Source organism: Leptosomus discolor, chromosome 21 (assembly GCF_034619465.1).
Source record: "Leptosomus discolor isolate bLepDis1 chromosome 21, bLepDis1.hap2, whole genome shotgun sequence".
NCBI lineage: Eukaryota > Metazoa > Chordata > Aves > Leptosomiformes > Leptosomidae > Leptosomus > Leptosomus discolor.
Window position 1 is genome coordinate 5460462 of NC_141411.1, and position 27494 is coordinate 5487955.

The 27494-nt window shown below is 51.4% G+C and overlaps 2 protein-coding genes across 3 annotated transcripts; both read left to right on the plus strand.

Annotated features, from left to right (window-relative positions):
* The first annotated feature begins 2486 nt into the window (after positions 1-2486).
* Positions 2487-6646, plus strand: LOC104343122 (uncharacterized). 2 transcript variants are annotated; one of them, XM_086476691.1, is made up of 6 exons: positions 2487-2533; positions 3678-4396; positions 5097-5228; positions 5616-5677; positions 5944-6201; positions 6602-6646. In XM_086476691.1, exons 1-6 carry the CDS (start codon positions 2502-2504, stop codon positions 6644-6646), a joined length of 1248 nt encoding a protein of 415 aa, XP_086332817.1. In that variant the 5' UTR covers positions 2487-2501. The 2 variants fall into 2 exon arrangements, with proteins under 2 accessions (XP_086332817.1, XP_086332816.1); XM_086476690.1 differs by having other exon boundaries at positions 2502-2533; positions 6599-6646.
* Positions 6647-11974: 5328 nt separating this feature from the next.
* PNPLA1 (patatin like domain 1, omega-hydroxyceramide transacylase) lies at positions 11975-26977 on the plus strand. Its single transcript, XM_086476515.1, has 9 exons — positions 11975-12176; positions 15068-15300; positions 16395-16460; positions 17735-17947; positions 18323-18383; positions 18468-18608; positions 18920-19019; positions 19509-19613; positions 26734-26977. Exons 1-9 carry the CDS (start codon positions 11975-11977, stop codon positions 26975-26977), a joined length of 1365 nt encoding a protein of 454 aa, XP_086332641.1.
* The last annotated feature ends 517 nt before the right edge of the window (positions 26978-27494 follow it).

A 27494-nucleotide genomic window follows, 5' to 3' on the forward strand; every position in this document is an offset into this window, starting at 1 on the left:
CTCTTGGATGAGAGGCACTGCACAACCACGCTGAGAGGTTTCTACCAAGGCCACGTGTTGGCTGTGCCACCTCTTCGAACTGTGGCGGGTGCAGGGAGCAGTGTCTGCCCTCAACACCCCTGTTGGGATTTGGATCCAAAAGTGCAGACACTTTTATGCCCAAGCGGCTGGTGTTGGCTCAAAGGGACCTTTGTGTTCCACTTAAACCACAAGTGCCTCCAACACCTGGTTGGTGGGCTGTGGCTTTGGCTAGCCAAATCCTGAAAACCTCCAAGGATGGTGATTCCCAACCCCTCTGGACACCCATTTGAGGTTGTCCCACCCTCCTGCAGAGGAGACTTTTCCTGATGTCCAGCCTCAGCCTGTGGCCTGTCTGTCTTGTTCCCAAGAAATTTGGGTGATTTGACTCCCACCTTCTCCTGAACCCTCTGGAACATGCTGCATCTCGCAGCTCCATGTGAGGAAGACCTCTCCCTTGGTTCTTTCCGACTTCTGGAGCTAGTTTCTGTAAATAAACCAGTTATCCCCTGCTGTGTCCCCATGATTTTAGTTCTGCTTTTTCTTCCAACATTTCTGGCCTGAAGATACCAACCTCAGCGCTGTGTGTGCCCTCTGCATGACTGTGCTTCCAGCCAGCTTCCTCATTCTCTCCCAGTGTTGATGAGAAAAGCAAATTTGGATCCAGCTCTCTTCCCCCTATTCTGGTAATGGGCTTTTGGTTTGTCTCAGGTCTCTTGCAAACATCGTTTTCTTATGCCTCTGACCCATTAAGTTTGAGCATGTCCCAAATCCCAGAAGGAATCTGAACTCGGGTAAAGGTCAGAGTCACAATTCAGGTCAAGATTTTTCCTGGACTCACTGTGGGTATCCCACCTTCATGCTGTGTCCAGAAATGCTACCACAAAGAGCAAAAGCCTGCAAGAGGCCGTAAGTCAATGCTGATTCCCAGTTTAATCATGAGAAGTCCTCCATGAGCAGGGACAGTGTTTGGACTCAGCCTTGGATGATCTCCTTTAGCAAGATCTCCAAATTGGAGATGGCCAAACAGTGCCCTGTTGTGAGAGTGGATGCGGCTTTTCATTTTATGGCTGTTGCAGAGAAAAAAACCCAACAGAATTGATTGTGAAACTCCTTTTCACCCACTGGAATCGACGTGCTTATGAAAGGATGTGGTCATATGCTAGTTAGCAGCATGGAGCTCCTCATGGATGGTTTAATTATTTATCAGAAGTAGATGTGGCTGCTGAAAAACAAAGCCAGGTAATTCCTAATCAATACCAGACTCTGATTCATCGATGTAGGCTTAGGAGAAATGGAGGGAAATGGACTGGATCTCTCCCAATGATAGGAAATTATGGCACAGAAAGTTTGTAGAAACAGAAAGAGAATAATCCTGGACTGTTTCAATTGCATGCTGAACCCGTTATCAGGTAAAGATTCCCAATTCCATCCAGGAGGGACCTGGGCAGCACATCATCCCAGCTGAAAACTAGAGCAAACGCAGCACTGCTCAGGTGGAAATCCTGCTGAGGGGTTTTCCAGAGCCTGTGCGCCCGCAGCCGCTGCCCGGCAGATGCGTCTGCATCCAGCACCGTCCCTGCAAGGTGCAGTGTGAAATGTTGCCATCAGATGGCAAAATAGCGATGAGGATGGTGGGCAGCAGCCTGCGGGAGGCTGCAACAGGCACAGGGGTGCCAGGGGACGGCTGAGGGGCCAGATGGGTCTTTTTGGTGTAAGAAGGTTTGTTCGGCCCAGAGGCAGACTGTAGATGTTGGGGTGTGCAGATCTGTCCTGCGGGTCTGGCCCTGGGCCAGGCTGAGTGGGAGCCACGTGGGTGCAAAGGATTCGGGTGATGGGGCTGGTCCCGTTTCATGCCTTAGGGTGGGTGCACGGGCTGTCTGAAGGACCCTGGGGTGGGTTTCAAAGATGTTGCAGCCCAGCCAGGCTCGGTGTTAGGCAACAACTCGATAGCACTGTGCCCTGGAGTGTCTGCGGTCCCACACAGCCCCCAACATCCACTTTCCTGGAAGCTCCTGGGATGTGTGCTGGGCAATCTGCTTGCTGCATTGAAACCTCATTTATCTGAGAAAGTTATGACTTCTCCTTACAAAAACAACCAGGAAAAGCCCATACATAGCATCACACTCATTAAAAAAACCACCAAAACAAACCAAAACCAAACGCTAAACAGCTGGCTTAGATAGCTGGTTTCAAAGGCCAGCACTTACACCAGGTGACAGGTGATTTTTATGCTGTTTTGCTGCTTATTTGTCATAAGGAAATTGTTTTCTCCCCCAGCGAAACTCACGCCCGCTGGTTTTCCACCATGAGGGAGGTGATAGCGGGGATCCCAGGCGGAAATCATTGGCCGTTCTTCTACCTGAATGGCTGCTAAAAATAGAACTTACTCAGGCAAGCATCGGTCCTGGGTATAAAACAGGCACCTCCCAGGAGAGCCTGACAACCCTTAGCACCCACAGCCGAGGAGCTTGTCTCGACATATGTCCAGAAAGGCAGGAATACTGATGGAAAGGTAAATACCAAAAGAGCAAATAAAGAATGATGTGGCCAATGTGCTGGAATCCACCAAAGTAGGACGGGGGGGTGTTTCTTTGCTGTGATTAAATCTAGCGGAATGATTTATTATCAGGTGGTCGGGCAGCTTTGATTTTGGCTTGGATGAAGGGAACTTGCCTTCTTGATCCAGAAAAAAAGGCCCGGTTGGGGTGGGTGCGTGTGCTTGTGCGTTGTGATGATGCCCATCCAGACTGAGCAGAGGCTGATGCCCAGCCCTAGGGCGGTTTGTACCGCTGAGCGCGCTGGATTTCGGTGTTGGCTTCCCCTGTGCTGTTCAGTGGGGGAGAAAGTTTGGTTTGGGTCTGGTTCTCTGAAGGGTGAAATTGGTTTCAGAAACAGAGCCAGCACGAGGCACAGGCACGATGCTCTGGTTTTTCAATAGCAGAGTCTTCTGTTTAATTTTGCTTGTAAATGTAGGGAAAGAGGGCAATGGGAAAGGCAGGGATGGGGTGCTCTGAGCTCCGTTCACAGCCTTATGCTGGTGAGAGCTCACAGAGGGGCTGCGTCATCACAAGGTGCTCCACCAATGTTGGCAGTGACCGAGGATATTTGCAAAAGCCCACGCTGCCCTTGGCCTTTCCAAGGACTGGAAGAACCCAGCCTTCTTGAGGAATGTTAGGGGCTTTTTTAGCAGCCAACACTTTAAGAGAAGATACTGAAAAATCTGGGTTATGCGATTCATCAGGGGGATGGTGCTCCTGGCATGTAGTTTTTCAATGCAGTATGGGAACATGCTGCAACAGGAAGATACAGCACCATAGTATCTGGATGATCCCTTTGCTGGATTAAACCCCCTGGACGATAACCAGGCTCTCCTTCTGAAACGTGCCCAGCTCGTTTCCCCCCTCCCCGCAGTTTCACTTCCCTTATCAGCAGTGTCTACAGCCCATTGTAAAACCTCGCGTGTGCAGCCTGCGTAAGGAGCACGCAGAAAACAACTATAAAAAGGGTTGATCATTTACTGGGAACATAAACGGGCCCAGACACCCAAAGCACCCTTGGGTGCCAAAATGGGGGTGATTTCCGTCATGCCCAAGCTGACCGCGCAGTGTCCTGGGGCAAGCAAAAATCAGGCTGAAAATGTTTTTTTTTCTCTGCAGCAACATGCAGGCTCTGGCTGTGGAGAAGCCTCGGTGGGATGTGGAGAGGCAGCCATCAGGCAAGATTCTCTCGCTGGACAGGCAAGGGGCCAAGAAAGTGCTGGAGATCTATGTCAGTCGCTCGTTGAGCTGCTGTGAAAACTCGGTGGCCAAGAAGATGCTTCAGGAGGGAGCCAGAAGGCGAGGGAGGAAGGCAGATGGGCTGCAACGGTCGAAAAGCGACTTCTGCAAGTATTCGTCTGCCAAATTCAGCCCCAAGAAGGACCAGGAGGAGGGACCCAAAACACCAGACCTGGACAAGGCTCTGGATGATGAGAGCAAAGCTCCCCGGGAGGTCCCTAAAGAGGAGCCAGAGACCAAGAGGAAAAGCACAAAAAACTCTTCCCAGGGCAAAACTCAACGTACCTGGTTCAAAAGTTTCTTAAATTTCCTCTTCAAGAAGAATGCTGAGGAGCAGAAGGAAAATGCAGGGCAAAAAGCAAAGGAGAAAGATGCCAAAGCTCCTCACAGCTCCAAAGCAGAAGGGTCTAAAAGACCCGGAGGGGACTCAAGCATGTCCCCGCCACTGGGCAGAGCCCCGAAGAGGAAACCCAGCCTCAAGAGGGTTTTCTCCTTCAAGAAGCACGTGGAGGAGGAGCGGGGAGAGGCGGCAGCCGGGGTGAGGGCCAAGCGACCCAGCTGCCTTCCCCTGCGGCACGTTCAGTCTCCAGCCACCCCAGGTGGGACCCCCACCACCCCTAACCCGACCTTAACCCAACCCTGGGGACCTCCACTGGGCTTCTTTTAGGAAAGCTATAGTGTTTAGGGCTGGTTTCTAGCCTAAGCATCACCCTCTTGGTGCTTTCTGGGGTTTGGGATAGGTTTTGGGGACTCCAGTTTCAACCTGCTGCCCCAGGAAAGGGTCAATCTGCCCGTGCTTTGAGCACACATCATTGCTCCAACTTGTGAGTGCAGCAAGTTACCCCAAAACAGCTGCTCGGCACTAACCATCCAAGCACAGGTTTTCCCCCTGTGGCGAACAAGAGACACGGTGGTTTAGTTTAAACCTGCATTCAAGACCTGAGATTAAATCTTAAACCACCCTAGGGCCAATGTTCAGCTGCTTTTGATCAGCTGCGGGGAAGGGTGCGGGCAGCCATGGCCTGATGGGCAGAGCCCGCAGCACACCCTCATCCCTGCCCCAGCCCTTCCCCTGCCAAAAAGCCGGTGAGGGGATTTCTGTGCAGCTTCGGTGGATCCAGGGCAAGCCGCAGCCGCTCGGTGACGGCTCAGAGAGCACAGCCCCATCCTTCGCCGGCGGTATGCACTAATCCGGGGTGGGCACGAGCACCACGTGGATGCAGCAGCTGCTTTTCCCTTTCAATCAATGGCCAACAAAAAAAATCAACCCTCGCTTCTGAATATGTGTTTTTCTTTCAGAGGAGCAGCCTGACGGTTACTACACACAAGTCTCAGAAGAGATCGGGCTGATCGTGCAGGGCAGTGAGGGCCAGGGCAGCAGAGCACACGGACGCCCAGAGCCACCGCTGCCAGCCAGCGCCGATGGGGTCGGTGAGTGTCGCCCTTGCAAGCGCTTCATCACTGGCATGTGTAGAAAACACACGTGCACAAGACTTGTCCCCACGCAGAGCCTCCACGGGACCCAAACGTTGCTTCAATCCTGGCCCAGGGGCTTATGCGACCCAAACAGTCATATGAAGACTTTGGGGGAGATTTTCAGCATTGGGGCTTGCTCTGGGGAAAGAGAAATTCCAAGGCAGAGGGCTGGTTTATCTGGCTGAGGATAACAAGGCACTCGGCAATAGGCTGAAACGGGTTTTGGAGGGATGGAGGTGGATAAACATTGCTCAGGGAATTTTTCCTGGGGACTAAACAGAGCATCTGGGTATGAAGCTTGGAGAAAGTGCTGGAGATAACGTGGGATCTCTCTTTCTGCAGATGAAGCCATCAGGAGAATTGTCACCCTGCTCCAGACTGCAGGAGATGAGCTGGACAGGCAGGTGAGAGGGGAGCTGTGGTCAGCTGAATGGGGCCAAGGGAATTTGGATCAAGCTGTGTACTGCTGTAAAATACAGCAACACTACTGATTTCCCCGGTGCAAGGAAACACTCAGTAAAATCAAGGAAATGGCATCTTTTAATTCCCCGACTGGGTGTGATCGTGGCTGTCTGTGCTCCCTCAGCTGCAATCCTACCGTGGAGCGAAGGCATCCATGCAAGGATGACACACTGAGTTCATAACGTGTATTCACTTGCTTCTTAACCAGGTGAGGGAAGACGCACGGCTACGGATGTTCTTCAGAGACATGTCCTACAGCTCCTTCAAGAACTTGGCCGATGCCTACGTCCGCAAGGAAATGACGGCCAGCAGACCCGATGTCAACCCCCGAGAGATCCAGTTTGCCTTTGCTGTGCACCTCACCGCCAAGGTGGCGGGCATCTGCAACCAGGCAGTGAACAGGATCATGGGCTTCGGCACCCGCTACCTGGAAGATTCGTTTCCACCCTACAGCAAAATTCTCCAGGTAGGGAGGAGGATCAAGGCTGGGGCTGAGCTTCCAGCAGCAAGTTAGGGCAAGTGGTGTAATTTTAGGGTGATCGACAGACCTGGGTGGGTAGCAGCCATGCTGGCTTTTACTCGGGGGGGTGACTGGGTGCTGGATCTTGCCTTGTTGTGCTATTTGGGCTGCCTTTGCCTTCCTCCAACATGAGTGTGGCCCATGCACACACATGCAGGACTTGCTTTGCTCCCTGCCCACTGCATCTCCACAGCCAGGAGATGCCACGTAGTGCATGGGTTTGCTGCAACCTGCTGTACCCGCAGCTTTCCTCGGGGAGAATTTCCTCCTAAACCCATCTAGAAGACCAATAGCACCAGCCCAGTTTGGGAAAGGACCTCATGGATGTTTTCTTCTGTCTCAGCAGAACAGAGAAAAGTTCAGCACAGACAACTGCGAGAGCCCAGACTGACACTGGCTTCTCCGAAGGACCTGCAGTGCCTGGGAACCCAAGGATACAGATTTACTGACGGAGGGGACAGTCCCCGTTGGTGATCTGAATGTGGGGTGATTTTCTGAGCTGTGGAATTAAAAATCTTCTACGGCAGCGATGCCACAGTAGCATGAAATGCTTCAAACTCACCTGGCTGGGGGCAAAGATCTGTAAATCACCTGTAAATTTAACCGTGTTTTTGCGTTTTAGCTCTCACCAAGTGCCTGTGTTGAACCTCATGGCTTGTTTGTATTCATGTATGTGTATTTATTTACCTACTTTTCTATAGGTATCTGTGAATGTACAACATAATTTTTGTAGCTTCTGCTGTCGGCCAAGAGTCCTGTTCAGGAAAAAAAACCCTAAAACTCAAATAAATTGGTGCCTAAATAAGAGCCAGGCTTGTCTCATGGGTGATGTGTACGGCTGTTACACATGGGATAACGTTTTCTGTGCTACGGCTGTGGTGGGCTGCTCCTTTCAAATCAGATTCTAAGTGGCCCAAAGGGAGTCCTACAGTCTTACACAGCGTGGTCCTGCTATTTTTTACCATTTATAGCCATTCTCTTTACAGCAGAAGGAGATTTATTAGCCAAAGCAGCTTGATCTGACACCAAGAACTGGGTAAAGCTTGTTCCTGAGTGGCGCAGGAGCTGCCCGCGCTGTCTCTCGCTCAAGGACCAAGGGGATTTACAGCTGCCAAGGTCTCACCTACGAGGTCTAAGAAGATGTGAAATGTCAAAGCGATTAAACCCTAATCGCTGGGAATGTTCCCAGCTAATCTTTGCCCAGAGCCCTAAGCAGGGCCATGGATTAAGGCAGCTCGGGGCTGGGGGGATTGCCAGCGCTCAGCGTGGTGGCACCAGCAGGACCATCTCCCTTGCCAGGGTTGGACCTAGCCTGGGGTGAAGGGGACAAAATTTCGGCCTTCGCAGTGTACAAGAGGTGGGATGATCTAGCGGGTTGAAGGCGATGGTGGTGGCAAACCAACCTGTGGGTCTTGGGTCAGTGTCATGCATGGGGTGACAGCCTCCCACGGGCCACTGGTGACAGCCTTTGTCTGCCCAGCACCTGCTCTCCCGGAGGAGCTGATCTTTTCAGTCCTTTAAAAACCCTAAGTAAAACAAAATGGGGAAGCAGAGCCCTCGTAGGAAGGAAGCAGCCCTTCCCCACCCAGATCAGCATCCCCCTGTTGGCGAAGCCTTGAAGGAAACCTTTGATAGAGCTGCAAAGGGTTGAATCGCCGACTGCCGAAAAGCCCCAGGGAAGGGGATAGCTTGCAGGGGCTCCATCTAATTTAGCCCAGGGTAACTTGGACTGCGAAAAACATCCAGTCCTACTCCTGGGTCCTGCCTGGTGATGCCAGCAACAAGCACAGTGCCAGCACCATGTTTATTTTTGGCCAGGAACCAAGCTGGGAGACGTTTACGGCAGGAGAAACCGAAACTGCTCTTGCCTGTTTGCAACCGTTGTGATGTTCCTGTCCCTGCCCAGAGCCTGGGAAACTCTGCTGGGGCTGTGTCCAGGGCAGGGTGTGCTGGTGTTGGGGACAAGGTGGGGACTCAACAGGAGGATCACGCAACACCCCTGTTTGTTTTGCATCTGAGCTCATGCGGTGCCTGGTGTGGGTTGGGATTTGCATGGAGCAGAAAAGGGTTTTGTCTCCTCTCTGACTTCCCAGGGGATGTTATCTTCCCTCGGCACGGGGGACACGCCTGCCAGGCAAAACGCTGGTGAGCAAAACAACTCATCTCTCCCGTTTCTTTCTCCTGTGCTTTTCCCGATATCATGGCTGAACCAAATATCCTCCTTCTGTGGTCACCAGACCTTTCCCCGCCCATGGGGGTGGCGGTGCTGGGGAAACAAGGAGCAAAACCCTGCACAGCCCCTTGCACAAGGGGCTCCTGGTCCCAAATAACCCAACCCAAAGCAGGAATGCGTAGTGGAATGAGGTCAGGAGCAGCCACGGCTGCCATTAGTGTGGCACCCCAGGGCTGGTGGCTCTTGGAGCCCAGGTCCCTTCTCGTGAGCAACTACAGCACTTTGGCTTAATCTCTTGGTTATAAAATTGAGACCCTGATTGCCTGTGGCCAGTCAAGATATTAAGGTTTTAAAGAAGGGCAACTTATTAGCCCCAGGGTTTTGATCGGTTTCCAGCTCTCAGTATTATCTTCATCCTTCCCTAAACGCCTGCTGTGGCTTCAAAAGGCTGAGACAATCGCCTCGCCTGAAAATCCTTGGGATCACGGACACCGGCCATCTGGGTACTGATCCTGCCTGGGCAAAAAGCACCCCCGTGCCCCACACAGCTCCCCTGCCCACCCGGTGTTCAATGTGAGCTGGGGGAACCTTCTCCCCAAAGCATCTCGGGCTGCTTCTGGGATCTTGCATCTCTGAAGCCGTTAGTCCCCACTAATCCCGCTTTGACAAGTGCCAGGTGGGGGAGGGCGGCTTAGAAAATCAGCCTGGCACTTAATGAGACAATTAATGCAAAATTCGCTGTCACTAAGAGGATGATGACAAGGTTTCATCTCACGGGAACATGGCACTGGGCCAAGGAGGATGCTGCCTCCTGGGATGCTGTCCAGGGGCCTCGGTGTTTGCAGCGGGTGAGGGTTCAGGGCAGATTTTGCATCCCCCTCCTGCCTTGAGAAGCCCCCCATAATTTGTTGCAGGACGAGGTAATTTGTGGGAAATGGTGTGATGTGGCTGTGCACCCCCTGAGCTGGCAGACCCCCAAGGTGTGTCCCCAAAGCCCAGATCCTCTTGGGCTTTGAGGATCCCAAGGGGACCCCAGGGTATCTAAGCATGCCTAAGTCCTCACAGGTCTGAGCTGTCAAATTTCGGGGTGCTGCCCTCCCCTTGTCAGGTCAGATGGCTCTTATCCTTCCCTGTGCACAGACACTCGTCCTCTTGTCTGCCCTGCCTTGCCTTCCTTGCCCATCTCCTCGGGCTGGCCCTGTGCCAGTGTGGGGTTGTGCTGTCTGTTGGGATTTCTCCTTGTTAGGAACCTTCTTGCATTCATCGTGCACCTCCCCATGGAGTTACTCACTTGTCTTCTTGCAGGGATAACAGCTTTTTCATGGCCACCACACCGTCCTTCATCATCTGGCCCTGGGAATGGAAAACCCCATTTAACACGTTACTTCATGGCAGCTGCAAGGAAAGAAACTATTACAAGATGCCCAAAGGAGAACCTGGGGGAAGAACATCTCCCAGCTCAGCTCAGCTGGGGTTTGCACATGTTGTGGAGCACCACATTTTGTAGCAAGACCAGGTCCTGCAAGGAAACCATCCTCATGCTGTGCACTGGAGCATGTTCCTGCAGATCCTATGGGATGGTTTACACCTTTCCCGAAGCTTGGTAGCTGGGGCTGGGCTCAACTGAGGAGATGCAAGTGCTGAGTGAAGCATGAGCATCCTACGCCTCTTCCATGTGGTGCCTGTTGAATTTATTGTAGGCCTGATGCACTTATTTGGAAGAGTTAATGCACAGAGAACACGGAAACAATTTCTTCCAGCATGGCAACACTCATGCGCTTCTGATGCACTTGCACCAGTCACAGTGAGAGGTGACACTTTCTGCCTTTCTTCTGCCTGCAGACGTTTCCCGGTGCTTCCTTTAAATGAAGGAATTTGCTTTCTCAAGGGCTGGCGGAGACAGTGGCATAAATCACGTAGAACCAAGCTCAGATACCACCAGAAGGCTGGTAGAAAGGCTGAAATGTGTGGGAGCCTCCCCCGATGAGGGGATAATGTAAAAACAACATCAAACACCAGAAAGACAAGAAATGAGAAGACCAAATCCAGTAAGGCTGTACATACAGCAGGATGTGGTCATATGCAAATGCCCTAATTCAAGCAGTTGTTCCCCTCCAGGATAGTCCAGATCCCACGTCAATATATCTTTGAGCTGACAGCTCACTCCTGCTTGTCCTGTTGTCCAGGCAAGCCATCAAGGACAGCCTCGGCCACGCCAAGTGACATCTGTCTGGGGGGATTTGCAGGCAACGTTCACCTGCTGATGGGCAGCGACCACCGAAACTTCAACCCAGGGACATTTTGCACATCGAGGTGGGGGTCTTTCTCCCCAGGTATTGCACAGGACACAACTCTTGTTGTGGGCACCCAGCGATGACTGGAGAGGCCAAGGAAAAACGTATGAAAATTTGGGGTGAAACAGCATTGCAAGGTTGCATCAGGATGCTGAGAACGTAGTCTATTTTCTTGTACTCTCCTGGCTGGGCTGGTGCACCCACACAGGGAACGGGAGGTCTCTCCTTCAGCCTGTCTGATACCATACACATGCCTATGTATGTATGTATAAACAACCTTGACTGTAATATTCATCATATAGTGTGCACGCTGTAGGTATTTGGACAGCAACACAGTATTTAGTAATACTTCATAATTACATCTGTTTAAAATGGCAATATTTGTTCTGCATGTTGGCAGCAGCATTAGGTTATTTAGGCTGAAAAGACACTAGAAACCTATTGCATTTCTCCCTATTTTTTAACTATCCCAGCCAATGAAGACAGCCCAAAGGCAGTTTCATTTTGGTTCAGTAACCCCAGCTTTGGGGAACATGCTGCTGCAGCAGGCATCCTTCTGGGGCCTTATAGAGCACAGTGCTGGAGGGGAAGAGAAAAGCCAATCCAGCTTCTTGGTTTTCCCCCGCAAAGGGTATCCAAGAGCCAGGGAAGGACAAAACCCTTCCAAGAGGGAGAAAACATAAGCAATATTTCCAAACCTAACCCAACGTAACGCCCTGCATCCACCCCTTGTGTAACACCCTCTGGCTTTAAGTGTCTTATACAAGGCTGTACTCGCTCAGTACTGAGCTGTGCCTAAGCTGGGATTGATGGAGAATCCTATTTAGGAAAACACCCTTGATGAAGAAAGCATGAAGCAAAGAGGAATTTTTGCAGGGATGTTTCCGAGTGTGACGGGCGCAGTAATGCGGGGACCATTGCCAGAAGGGCTCCCGGGGCACTGCAGATCACTCGGTATAAAAGACGAGCCTTGATTCAGCCCCGAGCAACTGAGCTGGCTGTGGTCGAGGATTACAAGAGCTGTTTTGATCAGGGGAAAATTTCTGTTTTTAGCACAGGCAGTAATTAAAATAGCTCATGAATCTAAACGCCTTGGGGAGCTGTCATAAAAGGAGGTAGAAAATCCATCTTCTGAACTCCTCTGCAGCCAGAGATGAGCCTGGAGAAAGCAGAAGAGAAGAGAGCTTGAGGTTCACCTGGTGAAAAAGGACAACCTGAGTCATCGAGCCGGATACGCCAGTTTGATCTCAAGATGGCTGAGGAGGATCTCCGGGGCTCGAGCACCCGTTTCTCGCTCTCTTTTTCGGGCAGTGGCTTTCTCGTCCTGTATCAGGTTGGGGTGGTGCAGTCCCTCCTGGAGCTGGCTCCTGAGCTCCTCAAGTCCGCATGCAAGGTCTACGGCTCGTCTGCTGGCTCGCTCATCGCTGCCGCTGTGGTGTGCGGCGTCGGCCTTGGTAAGACAATCATTGCCTAGATTTCCTTACTATAGAGCTTTTATTTCAAAATAGAAATAGAGGAGCTAATGCCTCAAAGCACCAGTGGGGATGCAATACCGGCGTAACTGGCGTCACCCACATGGCATAAAAGAAAACAGCAGATGTTGCCACTTCTGGAAGCCGCCCTGGAGCAATTTTGGGTGGTATAGGCTGAAAAAATGGTTATTACTGCCTGTTACCTCAGACGGTCCGGTAGATACCGCATGGGTACATCCAGACGTAGCTGTCTGTTACTGGCTCCTGCTGAGGGAGCAGATCTGCTTCTCTTGTGCTACGAGGTGTTCTGAGATGTGTCACAGAGCAAGTCCACGCAGCCGTGGTGGGCGGATATGCCCATGTAAAGCTCCCTTTCCCCCTACGGATCAGGTCCCTTGGTATCCTTAGCTACGAAGGGACATGAGTGGCAGGCACATCGGTGTCTATACAGCCCTGTTTGCACGTTGCTTTGGGTTATCCCACTCAACCTTCCCAGCACGAGGGAAGATGTGGCGTGATTCCCATTTCCAAAGAGTGATAGTGGAGCATCTTTCCCCTTGGCAAAAGCTCAAGAGGTCGTCAGCGGGACACGCCCGGAGGAACTGCAGTCCCAGCTCCAGCCTAGGGCTGGGGTTTCTCCTGTTGCTGCAGAAGAGGTTTTACTCTGCACCTCTTCAAATAATGTGGAAACAGCTCCCCAGCTCAGCAATACGATCACCTATGTGTAGAATTAATTCAGAGCAGTTAATCCACTTCTAATAATCCTGCCATATTTCCAATTAGTGTCCATGTGTAAACAAGCATACACAAGACTTAAGTCTTTGAAGGCTGATCCAAGCCCTGCTTCAAGCAATGGGGACGTTTAGGAGGAGTGGGGGAGTGGTGGTGTGTTTATTAGGGTCCAAATAACGATGGAGGAAGCAGTTCCTGAAACCTCTGGTGCATGCTAGCACTACTCTGCTGGAGCTAAAAATCATTCAAAACTTTGGCAAATATATTTAGACAAAGCAGAAAGGAACCTTTCTGCCCATATGGGAATGAACTCCTCTACAAATCAGCAAGGGCCCCCAAACTTTCTTCTCTGATTCCTCACGCTGGTGTATTTGGATGGAGCTGGGGCTGTCCAGCACGTATAAACCGGTTTGGAAACAGCTCTTGCTGTGGGCACCAGTGCTGAAATGGGGGTCTGCTTCACTGGGGGTGGTAGGCACCATCCACTTAGAGGTGATGAGATGATCTTGTGCCCACAACATCTTCCTCAGGGGAAGAAAAGATCTGTTGGTTGGTAATGACTCTGGTTGGGTTTTTAACAAGGAAAACGAATCTGGCACAAACTCTGTCAAATTCACATTGGGGAGGACTGGGCCAAAAGCAGGGTTAGAGCTGTGCTTGGCTCCTGATGGGGTGTCCCATGGGGTGACTGCGGTCCTGTACCCAGCCCCTGCCCTGACCCGGGCTGGGTGAGGAGCTCTGAGCTTTCTGAGTCAGGCTGTCCTCTGCCACCCCACAGGGTCACCTCCTGGGCACATGCTTGTCACCAGCAAGCTTGTGCAGGTGGGGACAGTCACAGCATGGCATGCCAGGGTCATCCCTTGCTCGCCCTGAGTCAAAGACCTGTCCAGAGCCAAAGCCCTCAAAGCTAGGGTCAGCTCTCACCTCCTACCTGGCAGCTTGTGGGCAGTTTTTCCAGGTTTTCCCCCATTTCCAGGACACAGACCAGCCAGACAGTGCCCATTGGGTGCATCACCTGTCTGGGCTGTCTCCGGCTCTTTCAGCACCCCTGAAGACCCTGTGTGAACCCGCCGAGCGTTAATCATCACACCACATGGCCTGAACATCTGCTCAAACATTTATAACCCCTCTTAATACCTGTGTTGTCCAGTTGCCCTCAGGACACTCTATCTAATCCGTCTGTCTGTCCATGCTTTTAAAGCAACCTCACGAGACAGCCCAGAAACCTTTACCCCTGCAAAAGCCCGTGGCTTCGTGCCAGTGCAGGGTCCTGGGGAACCCACCTGGGTGCAAGGTTGGCTCTTTGCAGCACTGAGGAGCTGGATAAGCATTTTGCTGCAAGAGTTTAACCACCCAAGGTGGGGTATTCCCCCAGGCAAGCTCCCCATTCAGCAAAGGGACCAGGCTCCCTCCCTGGGATCAGGTTGACTGCGGGGTTTGCTGCACCCCTCTTCCCCCCACCATTGCACAGCCTTTAAAACACAAGTGTCTCCTGAGCCCTCGGCCAGGGCTCTGCAGCTCTGCTCCTTTAATCCAGCTCCTGGGATGTGCAGGTCCATGTAATGGCTATTAACATTGGCTAGGAGCTCACTGGGGGAGCTCAGATGGTGGAGTCCCGTCACAGTGGAGCCAGGGTGCCTGGCTTGCAGGATAGCCCTAAGCAGAGGAGGTGTGGGTCCGCCCCTTGTCCTCACCTTTGAGCCCTTTCAGCTCCCCCACGGAGCTTGGGGCTGCCCATGTGCAAAATCGGAGCTGGAAGGCAGGAACGTGTTGTGCAGGTCACATTGGCACCCATCGCTCGGTGTCTGCACCTGCGTCCCCCTTCCCAGGGCCCTTTGGAGCCTTTCCCTAATCCCTGGCCAGGCACATCTTAAGCTCCCATCTCTGGTGCAGACAGGGATTTCACCAGTGGGGTCACGCTCAGTAATACCTTGTCCTTTGAGGACACCATGGGGGTGATCTCCCCTTTTCTGCCCCACCACCACATCCCCCATTATAGCAGCGGTATCATGCTGGGGTTGTACGCAGAACTGCAAGAAGCTCTATTTGGGGGCAGTGTTAAAAATAGGACTAAAAATACAACTGTTAGGGCAGCAGGCATATTGACTTTCTCTCTGTCTTTCCCCCCCGCTCTGTGTCAGATGACCTAAAGGAATTTTTCTTTGCCATGGCAAAGGAGGTCAGGAAAACCATCCTGGGCCCTCTGTCTCCCAAGTGCAGCTTGCTGGCAAATATCAAGACAGTTTTGCAGCGGATGCTACCAGAGGACTCCTACCAACTGGCTTCAGGGCGGCTCCACATCTCACTCACGCGGGTGGTGGACGGCCAAAACGTCATGGTCTCTGAGTTCAGTTCGAAAGAGGAGCTCATTCAGGTAAAGGGACCTTCTTCTGATGCCGTAGGAAGATCCTCCACCTACTGCTTGGGGTAGTGTTGACGGTTTTAACTGCGCTGTTTTCTACCCAAGATGGGGAGAGTGTTAGGAAGCTCTGCCAGAGCTGTGGTCCCACCACAGTGAGCTCTATGAGGCTTGGAGGAAGGGAAGAAGATGTTGTTAGATCCAGAGTCAGGCAGGAATAAATCATGTTAAAAAAGCAGAAGGTTTGTTTCCAGCCTCAAAAAGCTGATGCCAACATGTTGGCCAGCTCTAATAAGTGCTAATGGCTCTTTGCAAAGAGCTGTATCAATGCTAACATGACCTCCCAGCTTTCTGGACAGGTCTCTCCTCAGCCAAGACTCATTGGCAGTAATTTTCCTCATTGCCTCAGTACTTTCCTGGGAGGAAAAAGTGGGAGAAAGCATCTGTGCTGCCAAAGAAGCAGCTGATTACATAGTAAATTAGCTGCTGGGGAAAGAATCCCAGGATAAAACCCTAACAGAGCTGACCATGAGGTCATGGGCTTGCTTGTCCCAGGGAGACAGTAGAGGATGGCAAGTCCACGGAGATGTTGGAGTTCACCCTGAGGTGCCTGCCCTAGGTCAGGCCAAGAGCCCGGGATGCTCATTCCCAGCTGATGAGATTGGTGCAAAATGGTTACAAACGGCCCAGCAGTGGCTTTATCATTGACAAATCCCAGCAGAATTAAAAAGCCTTGTGAGGATGTCTTGGTTTTGTCCAAAAACCTGCAAACATGAAAAACGACTGCAAAGCTTCACCTTGTGACCTCCAAAGAGCAGTGTTTGGACAGCGATATATAGATATACAATTCTCACATCGCTGGCAGCTATAAAAACAAAAAATGAAGTGCTATGCCCTTCTCCAGAGAAGTGTTTCAATTTTAGAGAAATGAAACGTTCTCCCCTTCTTGAAACCTTTCTTCTTGACATGGTCAAGTGCAAAGTCCCGGTGGTACCGACAGCCTGGCTCCAGACAATTTGTCAAGCCTGAATTTGCAGGCACCCAGTCAACAGCTTTTGTCCAGAACTTTGACAGGAACATTTACTTCTGCAAAACCTCTCCTCCCCCAGGCTCTTCTCTGCAGCTGCTTTCTTCCTATCTACTGTGGATTCATCCCTCCATCCTACCGAGGCGTGGTGAGTGATATTTCCATTAAAATACATGCTCCCAGCAGGATGTTCTTGGGTTTGGACTTTACATTCCCTCGAGCAGAGAGGCTAGGCTTCTTCCTTAGTTAATGGAGGATGACAGAGCCTTTGAGCTTGTTCTTCATCCCATTCTAAGATGATAGCTGGGTGGAATTGCCATCTGGAGAGCCCTCTCCCGCTTTGCCTACGGACGGAGCCTGGATGACTAGATCTTGCCTTGCAGATCTCCAAAGTGAGGTGAGAGGATGCCCACACTCAGGGCTCTGACACACAATCCAGTTGTCCTGGGCAGGATCTGTCTGCAGTGCAGATGTCTCCACGAGCTCAAGCGCAGACCCGCATGGCTGAAGTATCCAAAGTTCACGGGAGGGTCCTCCCACAACCACATGCGTATTCAGACTCTGCGAAACACCGCATTGATGTCAGCAAATTTGGGCTAGCTTATTGCTAGCCCTCAGTGAAGGAGAAACTCTGCAGCGTGGTGGTGAAGCATGTGCAGCCAATGCACTGTGATCTCCTTGTGTGTCAGAGCCCACAAAGCCACGATACCAGCTTTGTGGTTGATATAGAGCTAGGATCTTTCCTTGACTCTTGTTGGTCTGCACTGGTTGAGCCTATTTAGTCCTCAGGTGTCTGTACCTGGCTGTCAGGCCAGATCTCCAGCTTATCCCGGACCGCAGGGCTTGCATAAAGCTTGCAGGACCCAGAGCTGGGCAGCGCTGCTGCGCAAGGCTCCTCTGCACTGTTATTTCGTGGGCATTTCATTCGATCAGCTGCACTCCTTGCAAACTCAAACCCTACTGAGGTGGGTGGTAAATTCAGATTCCTTTTGGAATACAGCAAACGACATTTTCCTTGCCCCGTGAGTAATCCTCCAGGGATTTGCAGGCAATTATTAAATGCGGGAGCCCTACGGCTTGAGCTCAGGACTCAAAATTTATATGACACTGTAAATTCAGTGATGTTTGAATTGGCTAGTGACTGCCAAAACAACTTTACTAAGCTTTGTGAATTAAAATAATGATACGTCATTTCAACCACTGCTGTGGATTACAGCACCTGGTCGAGGAGCCGCTGGGTGCCCTAGGCAGGGCAGCAGAAGGAGCTGGCAAAGGCCAGGATAAAGAGCAAGAGGTGGGAAGAGATGCTGTTGCAAGTGGGAAGAGAGGACATGCCTTTGCAGCTGCTTGCTTTCCTGCTGCCCTCACGCACGTGCTGTAGCAATCCCCAAAGCAAACCCTTCCTCTGCTCTTCCCCCTCAGCGATACGTCGATGGAGGATTCACCGGCCTGCAGCCTGTTTCCAGCTTGGAGGAAGCCGTGATCACTGTGTCCCCATTCACCGGGGAGCTCGATATCTGTCCGCGGGATTGTCCCGCTATCTTCTTCTGTTTCCAGATCTTCAACGGCAGCATTCAGATCTCCATAGAAAACCTCTGCAGGATCAGCTATGCTCTCTTTCCACCTAGCACCATGGTAAGGCCACCAGGTCATCTTCCCAGATTTGCTTTGGTTAAAACAAATCAATGCTGGACCTGCCTTCCCAAGATTTAAGGTTCAGCTCAATCTCTACCATTAATTAATCTAATTTCAAGGGGAGGAGGCAGTACCTACTGCTTTTGCAGTGGTTTTTTTGGTGGACACTGCTGATGGATGGTCAACCTGTGATGAGGTCCACCCTGGTTTGACAACCTGCAAAGCACCAGCGCTTTGGTGGTTGGAAACCCACCCGTGCTTGCTGCCTTCCCAAATGGGCCATCCCAACCCTCCACACTCAAACAGCCTTGGATAGATCCTGCCAGTGCCGGGATGGAGGTCTCTTTAGTGACCTCATGTGTTTTCTTCTCGCAGGTCTTGAACGACATTTTCTCCCAAGGGTACCAGGACACGGCCCTTTTCCTGTACAGGAACAGTAAGTGTCTCCCCAAGACCTGAAGGAAAGCCCCGAAGCGGGATGCACACGCAGACGTCAGCCCTTTCTTTCCGTGTCTCACAGATGCCTTTGGCTTTAACTACTTCGACGGCAATTTCCGCTTCGCCAGCATGTGTGGGAAGAACGACTTTCCACAATCCAAGTGGACGTGCGCTGGCCTATGCAAAAGGGTACCACAGTGCCTGACTCCGTGCTTCCTGCCAGGTAGAGGATTTGGGGCACTGACCTTGGGTGTTGGGGGTGGCTGGGGCCGCTGAGGGCTGCTGCAGTCTTTGAGAGGAGCAGTATAGTATCTAAGACATTATTGAGTTGTTATAGTAAATATTTCTAGATCTGCAGTCGCTGTTTGCGAAGAGGCTTTGTAAGAACAACTCAAGCTGGATTCTGGCTCAGGCTTCAGTATCTACAGGCTGAGCTGCAGCAAGAGTGGCTAGACAAGAGGAATTATTGCCTTTATTGGGTTATTTCTAATTACCGGTCTTTCTTTACTTCTGTGTTGTCATTCATGGGTACAGGCTTGGCTCTATGGAGGAAGGAGCAGCTGACTGGACTGCAGGATCCACTGTCGAGGGTCCTGTTGCAGCCATACAGGCTGCCGGCTTTTGTCAGGAAAGGGTAAGAACACCCTGACAGAGGCATCGAAGCTGAGCGCAACACAGAACCCAGTCGTTGTGCCTTCGGCAGCGGCGAGACAGCTGAAGGGACACGGTGCAAGATTAGCGCGAGGCGTCCCTGCGAGCCCAGCGTCGGGGTGTGCCGTGGGCTGTAGTTAAACATCCTTCAGATGGCAGCGCCATGGGAAACACACGGGGCAGCCTCTGGGGCAGTGTGGGCTGGCAGCGGGTCCCTCCTTTTCTACAGACCAGGGCAAGCAGATGCACACCTACTACATAAACAGGCTCAGTGGCCTCCCCTTCCTCTGCAGAAGGATTTGGTATTCCCTGAAGACAAGATCTCAGGGAGAGTGGGTATGGCTAGCAGGAACACCATAGGATTGCTCGGTCATGAAAAAGAATATTACAGTGTACGTTCACCATTAGCACCCTCCCCCTTTTGCTGCTTTTACCCGTCACTCAAATCTGCCTGCTTATTTTGGTTTTGCAGGCTGAAGAAGCTGTGGGGGCTGCTGGAAGGTATCAGCTCCACAGTAAAACGGTTCCAGAAGCTCCTCCAAACCATGATGCCTGGCTTGCCTAAAAGAACAAGGAGGTGAGGGGCTCAGGGGATGCAAACCCTCCGTGGAGGCAGGGCAGGGTGCAGAGCAGGGAAATCCTGGGTCACTGATGCTGAGCGTGGCTAAAAATTCCAAATCTGGGGTGTCCCACATTAAAAGCAGCTAATTTTTGTCCCCATGATACTATTTATTGACATCTGAAAGAAGCTGGGAGCTACCTTAGTGCTGCTTCCCTACAGCAACACATTCATGCTCCAGAGCATTTATCCGCCAGGTCAATTTATCCATTGATCCTAGCAGGCATCAGGCACATTCACCAAGATCCTGAGAGGTGTTCTGGCACTAAACTCTCAAGGATTCAAGGCATTTAACTTGTTACAGCACAAGCTGTTTATTCGAATAAACGGCTTATTTAATTGCACAAAGGGAAATGGTACAGAGGGAAGTTTCATCCAAAGTGCCCTGGAGACTGCCAGCATGAGTGTGGGGAACAGCTGAGGGCTGCATTGATGTAACCAGATTCAAAGCTAGCTGTGAGTGCTCAGTAAAAGATGAATGTAATATGTTCTGCTATCTCTGGCTGAAATCAACGACCTGGGAATATTTTCTCTGCAATGAGCTTGCTAAAAGAAACCTGGATGCTTATTTGCTTTGGAGCCATGAAAACCTGCTCCTGTCTTCCTTCCATCCTGGATGGAATTACAGCTCTCAACCCCTGCAGCCAAAGCTGGGCTGCCCAAAACAAGGTCGTCAACTACGTTCCTGCCACAGATCAGAGCGGAGAGGGCACAGGGACACCCACAGCTCCCCGGGCAGGAGCAGGGCCAGTCAGCCCGTCCTACTGCAGCTCCTACTGCACTTCTGCTTCCCCTCCCCAGGCAGCCAGCCCCACTTCTGCACCAGCCCTTCTACCAGGCCTCCTAGCAAGCACCACCACTTCCAGGCAGGATATAACCATTTCGGTCAGCCTCAGGCAGTTACACTGTCCCTATTCAAATGGGAATTAGAATCCCCCCAAGAAAATTATCATATGAGAATGTGACATCCAAATCCACTAAATTGGTCTGCAAATCTCAGTCACAAACACGAGCAGAGTTTGAACGACCCAGTGCATCCCACCCGCCCCTACGTGGCACAGTGCTTGGTCACAAAAACGTAGGAAAGCTTTTGAGAACTTTAACAAAAAACAGCCTGCAAGGAACACCCGAACCAAAATGGTCACAGCTACTCCAAAGCTGCAGAGATGTGCTAAGATAGAAGTATTTAATGACTCATCACTCAACTCAGCTGGCTTTTGCTTTATTACTGCCCCATCTTTTCAAGCAAGCGCACCTGGTGCTGTCTCTGCATGAGCTTGGAGCTACGGCAAAGGGAGGATTTGCCAGAGGCAACGGATAGGGGCAGAGTTTGGCATCTCTTTGAATCACCTTGTGCAGGAGCTTGTTTCACCCCTACGGAAGCAAGCTGGGAAACCCAGCTGCACCCAGTACAAACCAGCTGCAATAGATCCTGTCTTCAGCCTGAAACGCCTCCTTTAAAGGTGGCTCATGGGAATCAGCTGGGTCTGTGGGGGACAGGATGGGGGTTGTGGCCCTGCCTGTGCTGGTGACATTGCTGCCACAGTGCTCTCTCCAGTGCAGGCGTTTGTCTGCAGGTTGGGTTGCAAGTTGCTCTTTATCTCTTTAAAACATGAACTGGGGCTAAAGGCAGCAGCGGGGGGAAAATGCTCTTCTGGGGCTGGCATGGCCCTAAAGGGAGTAAAACCGTATCTGTCAGTCTGACAGACACTTCTGGCAGTTCTTGTGAGGCAAACTGGACTCAAACACCCGGTCGGGCCTGCTTCCCTCCTCCTCTTGCCTAGAGGGTACTAGGAAAGCAGGTTTTGATATCCTTAAACTACCGCTCTTGTACCACTGTCCTGGTGCTTGCCCTGGTCTGCATCGAACGCAGCAGAGACATGAAGCCTGAGGTGGCTGGGACGAGAGGCTGGAGACAACCCAGCTCAGCAGAGGCTGAAGCGAGATCCCACTGCAGATCCAGCGGGAAGGGGAGTCCTGGGGTCTGATCCATGTGACCGAGCCGAAGGAACACACACACGTGTCCGGCCCTGCCTGCGTCTCTGGCTGTTGGCTGCAGGCGCTTTATGCCAGGCTCTGCTTCTCGTCTAGATACTAACGAGGGGGCAAACTGTTGCACAGCTGTCCTGGTGGGCACATGGATAAAGAGGCAAATCCTAGTGGCTAACCTGCTAATCCAGCCTGAGCCCTGCTGGTGTGCAGGCTCCACCGCCGCAGGAGCCCTTTGGAGAGACTCTGACTTACTCAGGAACACAGGCGCAAGTTGTCCCCAGGTTTATACTTTATACCCTTCCTTATGTGGTAACATCAATGATATGATAGTGTGGTGCAGATAAACAGTAAAACAGCCTTTTCCTGGCCTAGATCATCAGGGCTTTTCCTTCCCAGAACTGAAAAATGGGATGTGCTTCCCCTCTGGAGACTAAAAGCCCTGACTTACCTCTTGGTTGCAATCTGGCCTAACAAATGAGTCTTGATTCCTTCCGCAGGTGACCTTAGCTTGGTGAAAAATGTTGCAGCCCAGCTGCAAACCAGAGACCAAGACTCCTGATAGCCCAGAGCCTGCCCAGCCTTCAAAGAAATCTGACTCCTACTACGTTGCTTTCAAAAGCCCCATGCAGTTCAGACTGATGAAGCCTTTAAAAAAGCAAGCCTGGAAGCAAACTGTACAGCCTAATGCTGTGTCCTGCTTTTCTATAGTGGGTCTCTTCCCACAGGTAGCGTTGTCTTGTTTTCAATGGAAATGTCTTCTTTGCTTTCCTTTCATGTTTTTCAAGCTTTTATTTTTAGATCTGGAATGGTAACGGTCCTGTTCTTTCCCCTCTACAATCCTCATTTGGTGTGGTCTTCCTAGATACAGCAGAACAAGATTTGGGTCTTTTTTTAACTCTTTATTTAATTTACGCGGCAACATTTTAAACCATCATCATTTTGGAAAAGCTGTGCAATTTTTCCTAAGCTGACAAATTCTGAAATGCTGAAAGAGTCAAAGAAAATAAATAATAAAATTGAAAGAAACATTGCACTCTAGCACACACTTCTTTGTATTCCGCTAGTAACAATAAGACAAACTGGAAGCTGAAATGCTGAGGGTTCACTGGTTTTCCATGACAAAACTGAAATGGAAGAGGGCATTATTTTGCCTAGGATTGCAGAAAACTCGAAGTTTTGGCTTTAAACCTGCCTCATGTTGCTTAGAAATGACACAGGTGGAGGTTTACCTGCAGCGCTAATAAGCTTCTCTGCAGTATTCACACGTGGCTGCACACCAGAATTACTAAGTAGAAATTTTAATTTGCCTGTCACAGCAAACCCAGCTCTAACCAGTGAGACATTGCTCCTTCCCTCACCCTGAATGAAACGGTGTGTGGGCAGAGCCTGTGGTTCCCTTGCAAGGTGAGCAAGTGTCTTTCTTCATAGAAAGAGCCACTTCTCCAAAGAGCCCTTCTGACCTAAGTCCTCAAATCTCACCCACAACAAGTTCAGCAGGAGGCTTCACCACTAACCACTGACCCAAGAGGGGACTCCTCCCATTCCTGATGTTCTCACCCACTGGAGCCAGCAGAAACCCAGCCAGCCTGTTTTGGCAGTGAGAGCCCTGGGCAAGTGTCCCTCAGCGAATGGGAACTGACGGGGTAAAGGAAGTGCTGGTCCTCTGCCCTGCTGACGATGGAGAAGGTGGTGTGGGGCTTCCTCTTGCACTTCGCCTGCTGCCTGGACGGTCCCTGGATTCTCTTCGGTGACACCCTCAGGGGCTGTGACTCTGGAGCAAAGTACTCTTGTTTGTGGCTTCCAGTGCACGGTCCCTTCACCTTTCTGAAGTGATGCATCGGACAATGAAAGCATAAACTCCTCATCAGGTAACGCGTTATTTCAAAAGGAGAAAGGAGTGGGAAAAAAAAAACCCAAACATTGCAAACCTGTTTACACAGCCCTGCTCCTTTTGAAAGACACCAGGGTTCGAAAGACCTGACCCTGCTCGTTTGTCTCTTGTTTCTTTATCCCAGTTTTGGGGACAAAGCTAAGCTTGGCCTTGAGCAAACTGACCATCCAAGGCGGGCGAGTTTGAAGGACCACTTCACGTAGACAAATGAAACAATGGACCCCATGTGCATTCACAAAATGACTGACAATACAGGGAAATACCCAAAATAGGATGTTCCTCCTACGGCATTAAAATGAACCAGCAGCCTAGTCAGGACACAGCACGACCCAGCAGCCTAGCCAGGACACAGCAGGGAATAGGCTGACAGATGCCAAGAGGTTCTCTAGACTCCCCAAGGTGGCATATTTCAGCATCGAGCTGACGCCAGACCGAACCGTTTCTTTCACAGATCTTCTGCAATGACAACTCTGTGACCTCAGGGCTGCAATGTTCTGGGAACCCAGTGGTGTTCCCAACCTACATACGGTTTCTGATGTGCAAGGCATTTCAAGAGAAAGACTTTGAGGAATTCCTTTCTGTGGGACAATGAATCACCTCTGTGCTTTGAATCAGATACGCAGCTCGTCAGGCTTCAGGCCCTGGCACATGCCTCCACAAACACACTGAATGCGCAGCAGATGAGCTGGTGCTGCTGTGCCTCGTGGGATCGACCTAGCTGTGAGCTGCAGGTGCGTTGCTTCCCACACAGACCACTGGATGTCCAGAAATACCTCCTGCAACTCAGGAAAAACCACGTTCCCAATGTTTTTTCACTCAGCCGTGTATAACACAAATTCATTCCCCTTCGACAGCAGCGTCTGGCTACTCGACATGCATCACCCTGGGTGAGGAAGCTTTTAGCTAGGCGGGATGTTCAGGGCAAGAGGCAGAGGTCAGGAAGGGCTCAGCTCACCCAAGCTGTGTGCTGAGTCACCTCCCCAAATTTCCTAATCCAGTTATACTTGTAGCAGTGCCCTACACTGATCTAAAAGCCTCATGACAGTTGGAAGATCCCTGGCAGGGACAAACCCTGTGCAGGACCAGGAAGAATTTTGAACCCTGAAGCTGCTGATGCAAAAGGCTCTTGAAAAAAAGGTTATGGACTGCAAGGCATTGAGCTGGAGAGGGCTCACGGCTTGCCAGAAAAACAAAGCTCCTGCGAGACTTCCAGAACAGGGACAGACTGTACCCCTTGATGTAGGAGCCTGCTTCCCCTCTTTCCAGGGATTAGCCTAGTCTGTCACACATCCTGGAACAAAAGGGTGCAGGGTCTGGCTTTTGCTTCACATTTACATCAGCAAGATCATCCCAACACCAAAGGATCCATCAGCCTTGCCTACAGCCTGTGTCCTGCTTCCCCCCCCCCCCAAGCCCAGCCTCGGTGCCTTGCTGCTTCTGCGAGCAATCAGAAGCAACTTGTGATGCTGCAGGGTCCAAACCAGGCAGACTGGGCATTCCCCACAGCTACAGCTTGGGAAAACAGTGAAGGATTGGGGTGGCAAGAAATCACTGTAGAAATTCAAGTGAACAGTTTTATTTTGGGTTGAAATCTTCTCATGCAAGAGCCTAATCTTAGCAAAATTCAGTTTACGTCTCTCTTTTTCACCTTCATGGAAGCTGAACATTTGTTTGTTTGTTTGTGTCTATACAGCCCATAAAGTGATTAATCAAGGAGTTTCCTTGGCACCTCCCCAGCTTAGTGCACTGAAACAGGAGCATGAACAAGGGTGTGGCTCTGACAGTGGTCTCAACTTGCCCACGCCAGGGGAAATGCCATTTCTCCCAGCTTGGCACCGCACGCTGTGCTCACCTCGTGCGCCTTGCCTACCTCTTAGCCAGCACAAGTGTTATATCACAGATCACTCACTGCCTCCTCACCAGGAAAGGCTGTCGCTGGGCCCAGAGATCACGCTCCCATCTGCCTGCCCTCCTTCCAAAACACTGATCTTAACAGAGTTGACAACACAATCAACATTTTTGCCACTGATTTCACTGACAACCTTTATTGTAAGTAGGAATGAAAAAAAAGGGATTAGTGATCCATCCTAGACCTTGCCTTGTAAACTGGTATTTCTGTGACTTTGGCAGCTCCCAGAACGTGTCCCAACATACTTTTTTTTTTTTTTCCCTTATAACAGGGAATGTGGCATACATAGCATTAGTTAGAGAAACCCTTCCCCTACTCATGTGACAAGTACCTCATCCAGGCGCATGACATGATGTCACTGTCTACAGCAGCCAGATGACCTGTCCTGATGGTGATAAAAACCACTGACTTCACAGGTGTCCTACAGCTGCAGGCAAAGCAAGTGGCATATGGTGCCTGAAGGCAAACAGAGCACTGCAGTGAGACCGGGGCTCTCTGCTGTAGATGCTTTCCTGCTGATAGCTGCGCATATGGGCCTTTGAGGACAAGGAGATGTTTGAAGCAGATCTCCAGCTCCAGCCTGAAGAAGTTAGGCCAGGCACTACTTCACTTCAGGCTAGCAGAGATTCTTCAGCCTCACCAGACCCTTAAGATCACCCTGTAAGATACCTTAGTAGTAGATGCTACATGATACCAGAGCAAAGTTACATCACCCCCCTCTTTTTAGGTAGGGGAGAAGACCTGGGAAGAGCTGCTTCCCCATGAAAAGGCAGCCAGTTGCACTCACCCTTTCCGATGGGTTGATCATCAGGAAAACACAGGAACTTTTCAGTGCTCTTGGCTGTAGGATTGTTACTGCCACCTGGGACAGCAAGGCAGCAGCCACATAGCACGTTCTGGAAAGACAAAAGCCCAAGGAGAAGGCAGACTTTGCCTCTTGAAAATTTTAAGACCCTCACCAGCACAGGGACGCAGAAAACTACAGGCCCTGGGGGCAGAAGCTGAACACCACACATGGGCAGTTTAACACAAGGGGCTAGCTGGCACTCTAAGGAGAGCAATGACAACTTGCAGAAAACCCTCCTGATCTTTACAGGGGCATTTAGCATTTCCTACCAATAATGGCAGCCATTTAAGAAGGTAAAAAATCAGGACACCCAAACTCCCCTATGATTTGGGAGCACTGACACATAGTGGGCGTTCGTGACAACAGGCCCAGCGCCTTTTGCTTCAACATTTGCCTCAGACACAGCCTAGGAAGGGCCTGGCACCTTCGGGCACCTCAGAGCCGCCAGCCCAGGGCTGAGCGAGGGGTCAGGGAACCCCGAGAAGGACCGAGGCGGCGAGGGGGCCCCCGGGGCGCGGCGCGGCCCGGCGGAGCGGTGCAGGCCCCGCCGAGAGGCCAGGCTCGCTGCCGGCCTGCCCCGGGAGGAGCCGGGCAGCCCCGGGAGGAGCCCCGGGAGGAGCCCCGGGTCCCTGACGGGCAGCGACGGGGCCGGGGCCTCCTCCCCTCAGACACCGCCGCGCTGACGTCACGCAACCACTGCCCCACTACGCCCCCCTCTCTTTTTCCCTTCCCGTCCCTCTTCCAGTCCGCATCACCCCACAGGCAGCGTTAAACATGACGCCCCAAAAAAATCCCCTCATAGTAAAAAAAAAACCCAAAAAAAACCCCAAACAAAACCACCCAACAAACCCTCCCATTTTTTAAGAGGCTCCCGCCGTGCGCATGCGCAAGGCGGTGTTGGCCGGGCCCGCCATGTTGGAGAAGGGCAAGAGTGAGGGCAAGAGACCCCGCCCCCTCACGGGGCTATAAAAGGCCGGGCGGGGGCAGCCGCCCCTCACTGAGGCGATGGGCTGTGGTCTGGGGAGGGTGTTGGGCTGTTGTTGGTCTCCTCAGCTCTTTTCCATCCGTGTTTTTTTAATGTACGCTCGATTTTGCTCCTAGGCTGCGCTGTGTATGTTGTGTGTGTGTGGGGGGGTGTGGAATCGAAGTCTGACGTACCCTTCAGGGGGTCCTGGCAGGGTAAATGGCAGGCTGGGGTGT